The 14,966-nt window shown below is 33.7% G+C and overlaps 2 protein-coding genes across 2 annotated transcripts; both read right to left on the minus strand.

Moving 5' to 3' along the window:
* Nucleotides 1–1,320: 1,320 nt before the first annotated feature.
* Nucleotides 1,321–3,831, minus strand: LOC104084618 (uncharacterized). Its single transcript, XM_009588527.4, has 2 exons — nt 3,108–3,831; nt 1,321–1,733 (listed from the first exon to the last, which is right to left on the minus strand). The coding sequence occupies exons 1-2, from the start codon at nt 3,331–3,333 to the stop codon at nt 1,558–1,560; spliced, it is 402 nt and encodes a 133-aa protein (XP_009586822.1). The 5' UTR covers nt 3,334–3,831; the 3' UTR covers nt 1,321–1,557.
* Nucleotides 3,832–6,138: 2,307 nt separating this feature from the next.
* Nucleotides 6,139–7,192, minus strand: LOC104084617 (uncharacterized protein At4g22758-like). The gene is made up of 2 exons (XM_009588526.4): nt 6,532–7,192; nt 6,139–6,412 (listed from the first exon to the last, which is right to left on the minus strand). The coding sequence occupies exons 1-2, from the start codon at nt 6,815–6,817 to the stop codon at nt 6,237–6,239; spliced, it is 462 nt and encodes a 153-aa protein (XP_009586821.1). The 5' UTR covers nt 6,818–7,192; the 3' UTR covers nt 6,139–6,236.
* Between the last annotated feature and the right edge of the window lie 7,774 nt (nt 7,193–14,966).

Genomic DNA, 14,966 nt, shown 5'->3' on the forward strand with positions numbered 1-14,966 from the left:
AATGATCTAAGAAACTCTTTTCTTCTTTCATTCAATCGCCCTGGCCAAGGTCTTAATTTTGCCAGTTATAATTTATGACAGCATGAAGCTTAAACTCATTACCAAGAGTTGACAAATTCTATCTTGATCAATCACTAATTCTACAAGTATTTAATCGTACCCAATATCCTTTCAACTATCGCCCCGGGGCCATAGGTGTCTAGTTTCAAAGTACAATAAATAACTTGTCAATTACTATGATAATATCAGGTTAAAGAAAACTCTTACATCACATTCTTCAAGAGAATATCCTATTGACAGTTTATGGTAATTCTAACCATTAGGCATTATCCAATGAATCGGTTCAATGATCATATCTCTATATGCATCATCTATTTATGTTATTTAATTAATGAGATCAACTAATCTTTATCCCATAAAGACGATCACATAAATATTGATCTAACCGGATTACTAATGTCCAAATTAATAATCCTACGATCAAAAATAAAATTTAGGTTAAATTGTAAGAGACTTTTCTCTCATTATCATGATGGAAATAAGTCTCAATTTAATCAAGGACTTTATTAAATTAATCAAGCAATTAATAATAATTATGATAAATGAATATCAAATGCCATATATTTTTATATAAAATAACATTCACAAAAATATGTTCAAATCATCAAATATGAGATTGAATTCAGGGCATATCTAATATATCCCTAACACTTTTATCAAATGAAAAGGTGCAAAGATTGGAGCAGTGCCAGTAATCTAGCCTAAGAAAGAAGAAAATTAAGAAAGCCAGATTAAAAAAGAATATTCTATAAGTATATATCCAGAACCTCTAACTTTATATAGATTTAAACAACCAGAAACTATTTCACGTAGGGATGGTTTTGATACACTCAGATAAAGAAGTAATATATGCAGATAGAGATTGAAGCTTGAAGATTCTGTTATGATGCTAAAAAGACCACTAACTAAATGATGCTAAGATCTAATTATGTTCCCTTTCGAATAATCACATCAGCTCCAAATTTACGCTTTCTTTTGAAGCCCCTGCTTTAAGATAAATTTTAAACTTTATTCCTCAAGCAAAATCGTTGGAACCTAGTAACCTCTATGAGTTCCCACCATCCCAGATTTCATTTGAATATGCTTTGATTAAAAGATATTTTTAGCATATCCTGTTCTTCGGGCTTCTTTCAGTTCTAACTATGTATATATTGTTGGCAATAAAATATTATCGTCAATATTTTTCACCTTACTTTCCAACAATCACATGCAAAAAGAATTTTAAAGTACGCATGTAATCGATCACAACCAAACTCAATATCCCTAAATTTGGATTATATTCAACTCTGTCTACAGATAGGCCCAAGAAAAAAGAAAATATTCATTACAATGGCAACCATGGATGTTCATTCTCATATATATATATATTTGAGTTACCTAAGGAATTGATGCATATAATATATTAATATACATTACATTGGGTTTGACGAAAGCACACACTATAATATTATTATAGGTTTGACGAAACCACAATTAACTAAGGCACGAGAAAGTGATTCAATGGGAATGAATCTTGAAGTTAAAGGACTTAGTCAGCCAAGCCTTCCAACCTCTTTTTCCATTCTGGGCAATCGCATTTGCCCTTCCTTCTGTCATCAGTAGCTTCTTTTGCTTCTTACAGAGGATGAAATTCCTCACTCCTGCTGATCCTATCGAGTCCAATGGTCCCAAACCTGAAATATCAGTTCACAGAGAACGTGATTGTTGGTTTTTTAAAAGATGGGACACCAAAAATATTAAAAATATTAATTGAAAATGTCTCTTAATTTTTTATTAAACATGTAGGGCTTTAAATAACCAACTTGAGAACATAATCTGCAGAAAATTTTACATAAGAAGAATTTAAAAATCTTAAAATATCTCAACAAACCTAAAAAATCTAACAATTTTAAATTTTAAAAAGTAGATATATCCTATAACAAAGCTAACTTATTATGCTAAAAAACACAACAGTAACTAAAGCAAATCATCAACCATGATCAATGCCCACAAATGTTAGAAGTACTATTGAGTACTTAACATATAGTAAGTAAACGCAAAAACGAAAATCTAATACGCACAATAAGATCTCATTTCTACACCATCATCAACCGGTAGACTAGAGGTTGGAGTTGTGTCTTGTGTGGAAGAGAAGAACAATGTATGAGGAAATAAATGCAAGTGGTCCCTCATTTAATTTATTTAAACGTTTAAATATTTGTTACTTTAAAGTTTGAATCTGAAAGCAAACTTTTAAATGCAGTTAGCTAGAAATTAAAGGGTTACGTTGTTTCTGTTAAGATAGCTATGTCTTAACAGACATCTATAGGTAATACATGTCTTTTGCACCCACTGTTTTTTCTTTCTGTTCTATAAAAACTCACAACATATTCTTATTTTACAAGACATGAGTTACCTAAATGTATTGCATGTCTTTTGCCTCAGATTCTCTAAATCCTCTTCTTTTCTGTTCTAAGAATTAACTCACAGTATTTTCTTGTGGACGTTCAAGTTTTGCTGAACTTAAATTTTGTTTGACTTTGTAATTCCGAAAACAATTCCATCACTCACCCATCAAAAACAACATACTAACTAGGAGAATAAATTCCATAAGTACAATGAATACATTACCGAAGTCACCAATTATGTAGTCCTGCGGTTCCGTTTACGACTCCACAATAGTGGCGGCAAAATGAATAAAAAAAAATAGTTATCCATAATGAATTTAAAAAACGGATGAAATATGGATAAGAACCATATTATCTATTTAGAAAATAAATGACCAATGGATAACTAATGTGTTTAACTTTTATATTTGTAAAGACTTAAATTGTGGGCTACTCAAGTTTGGGAGACTAGGAATTCCCTCAAAAGTGATCATATTCAAGAAGGCATAGATAATATGGATATCCATATTATCCGCTGGTTAACCCGATCGGATAATTTATCTATTTTTTCACTACCCGTTTTCGACCCGCTAGTTTGTCACCCTACTCCGCAGTGTGAACACAATTGATAAGATTAAAAAAGGAAAAGAAAACCCAAAGATTAAGATATATATTGTGTACCATCAAGTCCAGCACTGGCTGAGTAAAAGAAGAAATCATTGACTTCAGAGCCCAGAATTGGAAGTCGGCCCTCACGAGCATATTGGTTCAGAGCAGTTTCAACAACTCCAGCAACCTTATCATTCTCACTCACTACAAATCTTAACGGTCCAGCACTTCCCAAGACATTGATCGTGATCAAGAACCTAGTATTCTTTATTGGCTTCTGCAACGATTTCTTCTCCATCTCTCCTTGCTTGTTATATAGTTAAGAAATTTTTAGATTTTCAAGAAGCAGCTAGGTGATTTAAGTCAAGCTACAGAGCTGCAGTTATTGAACATAATAAGGAAAAAGATGGGATTATAAGTTTCTATGAATATTGATCTCAAGGGTCAAGGCCAATACAGCGATAGTACCAGGCTTCTTTAACAGAGCCAAAAGACAGAAAAAACGAGTAGTAAAGAACAGCGGGCATCAAAATTTTGATGGTATGAACCATTCAAGCCGTGAAGTGCTCTTGCACAGGCTTCTGCAAATGAAGAAAAAAAGGCGCGGAGGTATATATGAAATAGGGAATAGTTGGAAAAGTTAGCGTCAACTACGCAACTTCTGGCAGAGGAAGAAATAAAAAGGAAAGGTTGTGCTTCTTGAAATGTGACTCTGGATTCTTGCTCTGCTTTTTGGGAAAATGCAATGCCTCTTCTTCTATTATATACTACTAGTATAAAGGATTTAGATAAAATACATTACTCCTATTAGTTAGTGTAAAGAATTTATGCAAGATGGGTACGCAATTTAATTGATTATAGCGAGTTATTACTTTATATTCGGCTTGTTTGAAGAGTAAGTACCCTATGTCAACTCAACCTAATAATACAAAAATACTGTACGTTATCAATGCATGTACAAATACTAGTAGACAGCAGTGGCTGATGTAGAGTATAATTACTGGGTTTTCGAAAACCCAGTAACTTTTGAGAAGATTTTATATTTTTATTAAAAAATTTATTAAATATCTATAAATATATAAATGTGAACTCAATTATTATTGTATATTAATTTGAAATTATAATAGAAACTCATAAACTTCAAATCGTGGATCCGCATCTGGTAGACAGCTCATCACAAGTTCATGTATTCCAATCAAATTGATGTTTACAATTGAAGAATAAAGAGAAAAGGTATAAGGTACACAGAGAATATTTAAAGATATGGAGAAGTCTGGACTGCTAATTATCTCAGTGGAACTTATGTGAAGCAAATAGCAAACAGATAAATAGTTTTTTATTTAAAGGTAAAATAAGAACAATAAAATGTTTTTTTCACTGGAACAAGGATATATAAATCGTTTAGATATTACTGAATTTATTCTACACAAACATAAAACATTTCTACAAAGTTGACAAACATCCCAAAACGAATTATATAAACTTAACAAATACCAGGCATGAAGTATGTTATACATATAACGAGTGGCACGAGTCGCGTGGTTTTAATTCTTGAATTCTCAAGTTTAATGCTCTCGTAGAATAAATAAAGAATTAAGTGGAAAACACAACTACGATTTATTAAGATTTATTTAAACCATAATGGAGTAAACAAAATTAAGTTACATAAGCAAACTTGGTTTCTTTTTTAATTTTAGTAGAGTCCTAAGAATCCATGTGTAGGCTAGTCGTCCATCATAACTTAAACAATGGGACATTATTGGTAAGGAAAAATAAAAATATTCCTTTTCAGATTCCTCTTAAAAATTGAAATGAATACATTCACTACTGTTTAATTAAGTCAAACACAACTCAAATAATGGGAATAATTGCAATGCTTCACTACGCTCGATCGGCCAAATACTTCACTGCATCAAGATTCGTCACTGGTATTTAAGTTTAATTAACTTGGTGACCTTAACATTAGATTATAGAACTTTAAAATAAGGGGCTGGCATAGAAAACAAAATTCAGATATGCCATTATATGGAATAAGTCAACATTAGTAAACATTCAGAAATTATTTTGAAAAATTAATCAAATACTAACATTTAACTCAAAATACTAAAGCGACGAGTGGAAGTCCAAAATCTTTATAAATCATTTTAGTAGCTCTCATCTATACCTATCCTTAGACTGGTAAATAGAATGGATATTATACACTGGTCAAAGAAGTCCCATTATTTGTCGGGGTTGAGACTACTTTTTTCTTTTTCTTTCTTTCTTCCTAATGAAAAGCTGCAAAGATTTGACAGTGGCAGTAAGATAGCCTAACAAAGAAGAAAACTAAGAACAGCAGATCATAAAAGGTGCATGACCTCTAATTTTATAGAGCTTTGAACAACCAGAAAGTATTTATAGAGGGATGGTTTTAGTACACTCAGAACAACTCATAAAGTAGCTAGTATAAAGATTTGAAGCTTTTGCTTCTAGAAAGATTTTAACCTTTATTGCTCAAGCAAAATCGCTGGAAACCTCTATGATTTCCCACCATCCCCACATCACTCTTCTTGAATATGCTTTGATTTTTGGGATATCTTAGGTAGGGGCGGACATATGTATAATATGGAGGGTCACTGATTCCCAAGTTAAATTTCAGCAGAAATCTTATATATGTATATCTATATGTATATGTGTTCAGGGGCGAAACTAGAGTATCGGGAGCGGGTTCGGCCGAACTCAGTAGCTTTGGTTTGAACCCTGTATTTATCTTAAAAATTTCATTGGATATGTATAAATTATTAATTTAGAACCCAGTAACATCAAACGATTAGAATCTTGAACCCATAAGCTTGAAATCCTGGCTCCGCCTATGTATGTGTATACTTTGAAAATGATTAATTTAAATCATTTGGCGCCCTAAACACTAAAAAAGTTTTTTCGGGAGCACCGGTTGAGCAGAATACTGTGCCGCAATCAATGTTGAAGTTCTGGGTCCGGATCTGATGAATTTTTGTTCCAAAAAAGTTGATTCTCATAAATACTTAAGGATGTTTTTAACCATATGGTATCTGTAACCCATTGACATGACTAATCCAGCCACATATGGCACATTAAGAGTGAATTGGTCAGTACCAGGAATTGATGCATATATATACATCATTTATTAATACACTTATACGCTTGACGAAACCACAATTAACTAAGGCACAAGAAATTGATTCAATGTGAATGAATCTTGAAGCTAAAGGACTTAGTCAGCCAAGCCTTCCAACCCTTTTTCCCATTCTGAGCAATCCCATTTGCCCTTCCTTCTGTCATCAGTGGCTGTTTTTGCTTCTTGCAAAGGATGAAATTTCTCACTCCTACTAATCCTATCGAGTCCAATGGTCCCAGAGCTGAAATATCAGTTCAGAAAAACAAAGGTTAACAATACCCTGAAATGTTTTAAAAGGTAAAGGCATAATTTTTCTTATAAAAAAGGAGAAATTAAGATTCAAGTGTCCTTGTAAAGTACCATCAATTCCAGCATTGGTTGTGTAAAGAAAGAAATCGTTGACGTTAGAACTCAGAATCGGAAGTCGGCCCTCACGAGCATATTGTTTGAGAGCAGTGTTAACGACCACAGCAACCTTATCATTCTCACTCACTACAAACCTTAACGGCCCAGCACTTCCCAACACATTTACTGTAATCAACAACCTAGTACTATTATTCTTCACCTTCTTATTCTCCTCCCCTTTCTTTATTGCCTTCTGCATGCATATCTTCTCAGAAAATGATTTCATCAACTTTCTCTCCATTTAAATCTATCAATAACACTGCAGTTATTGGACACAAGGAAGACAACGGGATAGTTTTATATGAAAATCTATCTCAAGGGTCAAGGCCAATACAACGATAGTACCAGGCTTCTTTAACAGAGCCAAAGGAGAGGAGAAACGAGTAGTAAAGAACAGTGGGCATCAAACTTTTGATGGTATCAACCATTCAAGCAGAGATGTGCTTTTGCTCACAGGCTTCTGCAAATTAAGAAAAAAAGCGCCTGAAGGGAAAAATAAGCTTCAACTACGGAACTTTTGAGAGAGAAAAAAGGAAAGATGTGCTTCTTGAAATGGACACTGGATTCTTTCTCTGTTTTCTGGGCAAATGCTACACCTCTTCTTCTGTTATGTATACAATATTAATACTAGACATCATTTGACAAGTTCATGTATTCCTACCAACTTAATGTTTACTATTTAAGAATAAAGAAAAAAAACCTATTACTAACAAACATTTGAGAATAAATACCCGGGAGAACGTGGACTCAGGGGAGATGGGTTCAATTGAATTCATTTCTAGCAGAAAATTATACTGTGCAAATAAGATATGAGAATTGTTTTTAATTATATTGTTAAATCGCCTTTAACATAAGGAAGCTTCTAATATAGGGAAGAAAGATAGTTCAAGAGTTGCTTTATGTACACTATTAATACTAGACAGCTTATGACAAGTTCATGTATTCCAACCAAATTAATGTTTAAAATTGAAGAATAAAGAGAAAAGCTATTATTGTACTAGTATATACTATATACCAATCACAGAGAATAAATACACGGAGAAGTGTGGACTCTCTGGCCGAGCCACATGGTTTGAAGGGGTTCAATTAAGTCTATTTAAGCCAGAAAATTATACTGTATAAATAAGGTAAAACTAATTTTCTTTACCTACTTATAAATTTTTAATTCTCTTGACATGAAAAAAGTTTCTAATATAGTGGAAAAGATGGTTCAAGACTTGTTTTATTATGTGGTAAGTTTAAATCGTATGTGTGACATTTCTGCATTTTTTTTAAATCCCTTGGCTCTGCCATTATCTGGAGTGCTAATTACCTCAGCCAAAATCCAAATTCATGAGAAGCAATAACAAAGGATTATTTAATGCTTTATTCACAAGAACAAGGATATATTTAATTCGTTAGATGTAACTGAATTATTCTATAAAAAATACTAAAACAATTTTACCAAGTTGACAAGTGTCCGAGAAAGAATAAATATAAACTGTTAACAACTACCAGGCATGAAGTAAGCTATACATAAACTATAATTCTTGATGAGCTCTGGCCTGTGCCCTTTCGATAGTTGTTTAGGACAGAGCCATAAACCCCTTTGTGATCGTAATAGTAGCTACTATAATATTGGGGAGGTTGAGGTTTATATTAAAGTCGTGGCTTTGATTTTTGGATTATCAAGTTTAATGTACGGCAAGAAATGGCAGAAATATGATACTTTTTGGGGCAGTCTTTAATTTTTGACCACCGCTTGTCCTATGGCTAAAATTTCAAAATCAAAAGTTAAAAGTGTTGCTTAGCAAGCAAGAGATAAAACTTGTTAAACTTAAAAGTTCCGCCCATGTAACGAGAGAACAAAAATTCAACACCATCATCCACTTTTGAGGGCTATTTGTGTACTTCAGCCATGTATGGAATACTAAGAACGCAATGGGCTAGATGTGAACTTAAACAAGTTGGACAATCTTTGGTATGAGAAAAAAAATTATATTTCTTTTTAGATTCCTCTGAGAAATTGAAAAGAATCCTTACAATCAGTACTATTTACAACTAAAATAATGGGAAACTATTGCAATGCATCAGTATGGACGGCCAATTAGTACTTAATTATAACTCCATGTTAGTCACCTGGATGTTGTAACGATTCGATCGGTTGTTTTGCTTTCTAGATTCATGTTTCCCTACTTAAGATTCTCTATATGTGCTTTTACTATTTTATGACCTGCGGAGATGGTTGATTTAGGTTTGGAAGGGTTCGGGGTGAAATCGGAACACTTAGTTCCTTATTAGTAGCCTATAATGGTCAAGTTTGACCTGAGCCAACATTTTGAGTAAACGACCTCGGAACCGGGATCTGACTGTCCCAATATGTTCGTATGATGATTTTAGACTTGGACGTGTATTCGGATCGGGTTTCGGATGACCCGGGAGTATTTCGGCACCTAGTATTGAAAGTTGGCACATCGAAGGTTTTCCAAGTTCTTTAAGTTTGGTTTGAAGTAGACTTCGGTGTTATCGAGGTCCGTTTGGGATTTTGAGCCTAGAAATAGTTCTGTATGGTGATTTATGACTTGCACACAAAATTTGGCGTTAATACGAGTTGATTTGATAAGAATCGGACGCGCGGAAGTGTTTTTAGAAGTTTTTGAGTGTCATAATTTGATTCATGCGTTTTAGCGTCCAATTTGTACTTCTAGATGTTATTTTGGTATTTTGATCGTGCGAGCGGGTCCGTATTATGTTGTTGGATGTGTGAGTGTAATTGAACAAGGTCCCGGGGGCCCCGGATGCAAAACAAATTAGAATCAGACTCGGAATTTGGCATAGGGGACTGCTGGTGCTTCTGATCTGGTGTGTTCGCACCTGCGTGGATTTGGTCACGGGTGCGAGCTCGCAGAAGAGAGCATGTGATCGCAGAAGCGGCCTGAGAATGGGTGTCCAGTGATCTGCAAAAGCGAAGGAGTTCTGCATAAGCAAACTCGCTTCTGCGAGGAATGGGCCGCAGATGCGAAGGGGAGGCCAGCCAGGCTTGGGTCGCAGGTGCGACAGCTTCTCCGCAGAAGCGAAAACCCGTCTGCAGAAGCGAAGAGAGGCAGTCTGGGCAAGGATCGCATCTGCAAGGATTTTTCCGTAAAAGCGAAGCCGCAGGTGCGACTATTTTGGTTGTAGGTGCAAAAATCGCTGGTGCAGTGAGGGCTTTTATTGCAAGACTTAGACCTTTTTTCGCACATTTTCATTTAGTCTTGGGAGATTTTGAGAGCATATTTGAGGGGGATTCTCATCAAGATCCTAAGGTAAGTAACTTCCATCCATTTTCAAGTTAATTATACGGATTTTAGGTACATTAAATATGGAAAGATTGTGAAAAATTATGGGATTTGTGAAGAACCTAGGGTTTTGGTAAAAATAGAATTTGACCACGAAATTGGTTATGGAATTAAGTAAACATTATATATTTGAGTTCATGAGGCTATGGGTAATATTTATCTTTAAAAATTTTCGAAATCGAGGCACGTGGGTCCCAGGGGCGAATTTTGAGAATCTTTCAATTTTGGTTGGATAATTACTCTAATAGCTAAATTATGAACTTTTGAGTATATATTGATTAAATTATATAGTACTTGATTAGATTCGGATTGTTCGGCATCGACTTTGGATTTTTAGAGCAGATTAGTGGATCGGAAGTGAGCTTGGAAACGAGGTAAGTCTCTTGCCTAACCTTGTAAGAGGGAACTCATCCCCTTAGGTATATCTTATTATGTATTACTTGTGTGGGGAGCTACGTACGCATTAGGTGACGAGAGTCCGTGCGTAGCTATATTCTATAATATGTCTGGTAGACTTAGATCCACATCATGCCTTTAATTGTACTGTTGTATTTATCGTGCGTATTAATTGTCTTGAATAGAGCTGAGACTAGGGATTTTAAAGTTGCAATTATCGACTTAGCCTTCTTAATTAAAAAATTGAGGAGTACTTAATAACTATGAAAATTCCAGGTCCTTTCGCGCCGCAAGTACTTCCGCGAGCGAGGTAAACTTCTCTACTCTAATGGGATCGGGTCGTTCGCCTCGGCAGTATAGTAACATCACTCTTATGTGATCAGGTCGTTCGCCTTGGCAGTATGGTAACACCACTCTTATGGGATCGGGCCGTTCGCCTCGGCAGTATGATGGAACACTATTCATATGGGATCGGAACGTTCGCCTTAGCAGTACCGAGTACCACTATTCTTATGGGATTAGGTCGTTCGCCTCCGCAACTTCGTGCTAAATAATCGAAACGGGTTCCAGTTTGGATATAATTGTGTTAGGGTCTTCACGGCCAATTATGAGGTGTTGGTGATGTGTTACGGATTCCTGTTGTATTTATTGTGGTTGTTTTTATTTGTCTCATTGATACCTGTTGTATGCTCATCATATCTACTTTATGCACTTTCATTATTATTATTGACCTCTAGTAAGTGTCAAGTCGACCCCTTGTCACTATTTCTTCGAGGTTAGACTAGATAATTATTGGGTACGCGTTATTCTTCGTACTCATGCTACATTTCTGCACTGATGTGCAGGTACTGAGACAGGTTCCACCGGTGGTCACGCGAGTGCGTAGCCAGTCATTATAGAGACTTAGGGGTGAGTTGATTGCCTTGCTACGATCCGCAGCACCAGAGTCTCCTTCCATCTTATTTACTATTTCTGTCTATCACTTTCGGACATTAGTTTTAGTAGTGTTGTATATTCTCTAAATTGCTCATTACTTGTGACGGCGGGTTTTGGGATTTGTAGCACTTATGTATTGTTGTACTTGTCATTTTTATCACAACAGACTATGTACTTATTATGTTGATATTTTTGTTTAAAAAGACGTATCATAGTTGCATGAAATTAAGTGTAATTAAAAATATATTAAAAAGGGATAAATAAATAGTAATTTCGCTTGTGGGCTTGCCTAACAACGGCGTTAGGTGCAATCTCGACCTAGTACGGAATTGGGTCATGACACATATTTTATTTTAGGGATTTTTTCATTTCTATACAATATTTGAAACTTATTTATCAAAAAATTTCTAGATTTATATATTGCCCGATCTAACTGTGTTTTCCTTACAATTTATATACACTATATTATTAGTGCCTTAAATTAGGGAATTCAGTTACACTTTTTTTTTTTCTCTCCTCTCATCTTTCTCTATTTTCTACTGCCTATATACAATCAATTATTGGTGCTTTAAATTAGGGAATTCGGTTATACCTTTTTCTTTTTCTCCTCTCCTCTTTTCCTATTCTATGTCACCTCTCTCCACCCAAAAGCGTGGAGAGTTGAATATTGAATCCTGGACGCACGCCTCCGTGAAACTCGAAATTTAAGTAAAATGTTCAATGCCTCCATCTCCGCCAATGTAGCATACCTCGACAATGATAAATTTGTATGGTACAATAGCGTACAAATTAAAAATAAAATTTAGGATAAATTTGATACAAATTTGATACAACTACAATAATATATAAACTAAAAATAAATTTTATATACAACTAATTATATAGTATACAACTTATTTATAACTTATCTACAAGTTTCATACATTATTTTTATCCAATTAAATAGAACTACAACATTATTACAGTTTTATTTATCGTTAATAATTGTTATTACTCTGTTTTAAACTGTTAAGATGTTAAATTGATTATCTAACGTTGGCTTGCCTAGCAAGTAGTCGTTAGGCGTCATCACAGCCCCGAGAATGGAAATCTGAATCGTGACAGATGTCGTCCGACTCCGTTTCATCGGAAAAATTTACTATATGTACCAATAATATGCAAAAAAAAAAGAAGAAAAATTACTATAATAATATAATATGAAGTCTAACCGATACATTGGTTATGTTGGTCAGGTGTTCTATCGCTCAAGTGGAGGTTGCGGGATCGAATCCCAACCCTAGGCTCATTGTCTTGCAAATGCTTGGTTTGACTTCTTTCACATTTGAAAAATTATCCCAAATAGTCGTTCATCCAACTATTTAAACAAAAAATAGCCAGTGAAAGTATAATTTATGTATTATATGTGTACAATTGTGTATAATCAATATATAATCTATGTATATGACTAAAAAAAGTAAACAAAGAATACGGACGGCTATTTGTGTGAAAGTCCCTTCATATTTTCTATAGAAATTTATATCTACAGGTTTAAACATAGGGAAAAACTCATTTCAACTTCATCTAGTTAAATCAAAATTCTAAAAAATTACTCTGCCTCTGCGATTTGCAAATTTTGGACGTGTTGGCATGTTATTTTTGCTTTTCTCAGCTTTCCATCTCTCTCATCATTTATCCTACTTTGTTTATTTATTCACTTCTTTAAATATTGACACTTCCTTAAAGTTATTCGTTGTATAATGGAGTAACATTTCTTCTTAGATAATATTGAAGTCAGTAAAAACAAGTACAAAATCTTTATTTTAAGAAAAAAAAAAAAAAGAAGAAAGATTGTCTACTTCTGAACAATAGAAATATTCTATAACTTCAAATTAAATTATTCAAATCTTCATGTTAGTGAATAAAAGTTTTACAATAAAATCCTAGATAATATATTACAAACACGTGGTTACATCTTATTAACTTGATTAACTATTACCAATATAAGTAATAATATTGCTATCTTAAGTTAAATGTTTAATGTCTTATAAGAATACTATATCATAAAGTTTAAGGCCTCTTATTAAAATTTGATTTTACCGTCACAATTTTATTGAGCCGCGCTCTTGGTCTCGATTTTCCTTATCTTTGAAAACTTTGAAATGCCACAATTTTATTGACTTATTTCACTTTCTCTTTTACAAGCTAAATTTCTTTTATATAGAAAAGAGAAGTTGATCGACCAAAGGTAAAATTGTCATTTTACTCGATTCTTTCACTCTTGACACTTTAAGGACTAATCTTTGATTCTCTTAATCTTCTTCCAATTCTTTTCAAATTTCTCCATTTCATGGCTGAAATTCATAGTTGTTTTTCTACTGTGTTCTTGTTCATCTCCTTCCTTTTATTTCTCTCTTTCATCCTTAAAATGTTACTTTTGCATGATTTCTTTATTTTTCTTTAGATTTTCAAAGACTATTTTATTTCAATTCTTTATATCTTTTCAGCTGGGTTGTTCTAATTTCAGGTATGATTTTTCTCAACTTTTTCCCCAATTTCTTCCAATTTCTCTTTAGACTTCTGAATTTCATTCCTGGAATTCGTGGATGATGTATGTTATAGTGAAAGGGGTAGAGCTTTGGAAGGTTTGCTATGCATAAAATGTAGTTGGAAGATCGAGATAGATTACCATGAACAAATAGATTATAGTAGTAATTTCATTTGCTTTTGACTTCTTTTTGAATTTCGAAAAAATGTCCCTTCTAATTTTGTTATACCAATCTGATGGTTCACTTTTTCGTTTTCAATAATTAAAAAGGTAACTTTCTATTTTCATCTCCCGTCAATTCTTCCATTCACTCTTCTATGTTACTATCTTTAGTAGAAGTTGTATCATTGCTATCGATTGATTGAAAATTTTATAATTATAAATGAGCATGTTTATAAAATATTCTACTTCTTATTGTAACATTAGTTCTTTTTGAGTGAGTGCATTTTAATTGGTGTTACTTCAACTTCAGTATTCTTTTACCAAAGAGTGATCATCTAGGTTGAAAGAGGAGTCAATGTTGCTTAATCTCCATTTTTTTTAAACGATAAGAAAGAATTTGGGTTCACAATGCATCTTCATGCTCAACATGATGCACCAACCTCGGAAAGTTTTACTTCCAATCTTATAGAGTTCCTGATGGTGCTTACTCTAAGTCTCGGTTGAGAAGTTGGATGGAGCTTATTCTAAATCTCGGTTGAGAACTCTGATTGTATGCATTCACAGTCAATTGATTATGAAGTATTTGCAGTTACATGTAAGTCTGAATTTTACCTCTGTGCGATTGATGTTTTCTTTAAAAAACACAACTGAGGAAGTTTTCATTGAAAACTTTTTCCATTACTTAATTAGTTTAACTTTTCAGTAGACAATTTGATAGAGATTGCAAATTTCTGAGAGCTGAGTAAATCATGAATTATAGTTTTGGGGTTGGTGATCTCTTCTGATATGAAAATTTTATGATATGGGTGGCAAAGTTTTTCACCTTTCCTCTTGCTCTGTAAGCTATAAATTTGTGATTGATTATTGTAAATTGGTATTATTATTAATTTTTGCCAAGAGAATTAAATTGAATCTCTTCTTGCTTTTCAGGAAAAAATGTACATATAGAGTGAGAATTTCACACATACCTATCGTTTCCTTGAAGTTGATTTACAAGGCATATATCGAGTTTTTACGCAAACTTTATATTATTTTGAATGACTCCTTTACTTTAT

Source organism: Nicotiana tomentosiformis, chromosome 2, assembly GCF_000390325.3.
Source record: "Nicotiana tomentosiformis chromosome 2, ASM39032v3, whole genome shotgun sequence".
NCBI classification, from domain to species: domain Eukaryota; kingdom Viridiplantae; phylum Streptophyta; class Magnoliopsida; order Solanales; family Solanaceae; genus Nicotiana; species Nicotiana tomentosiformis.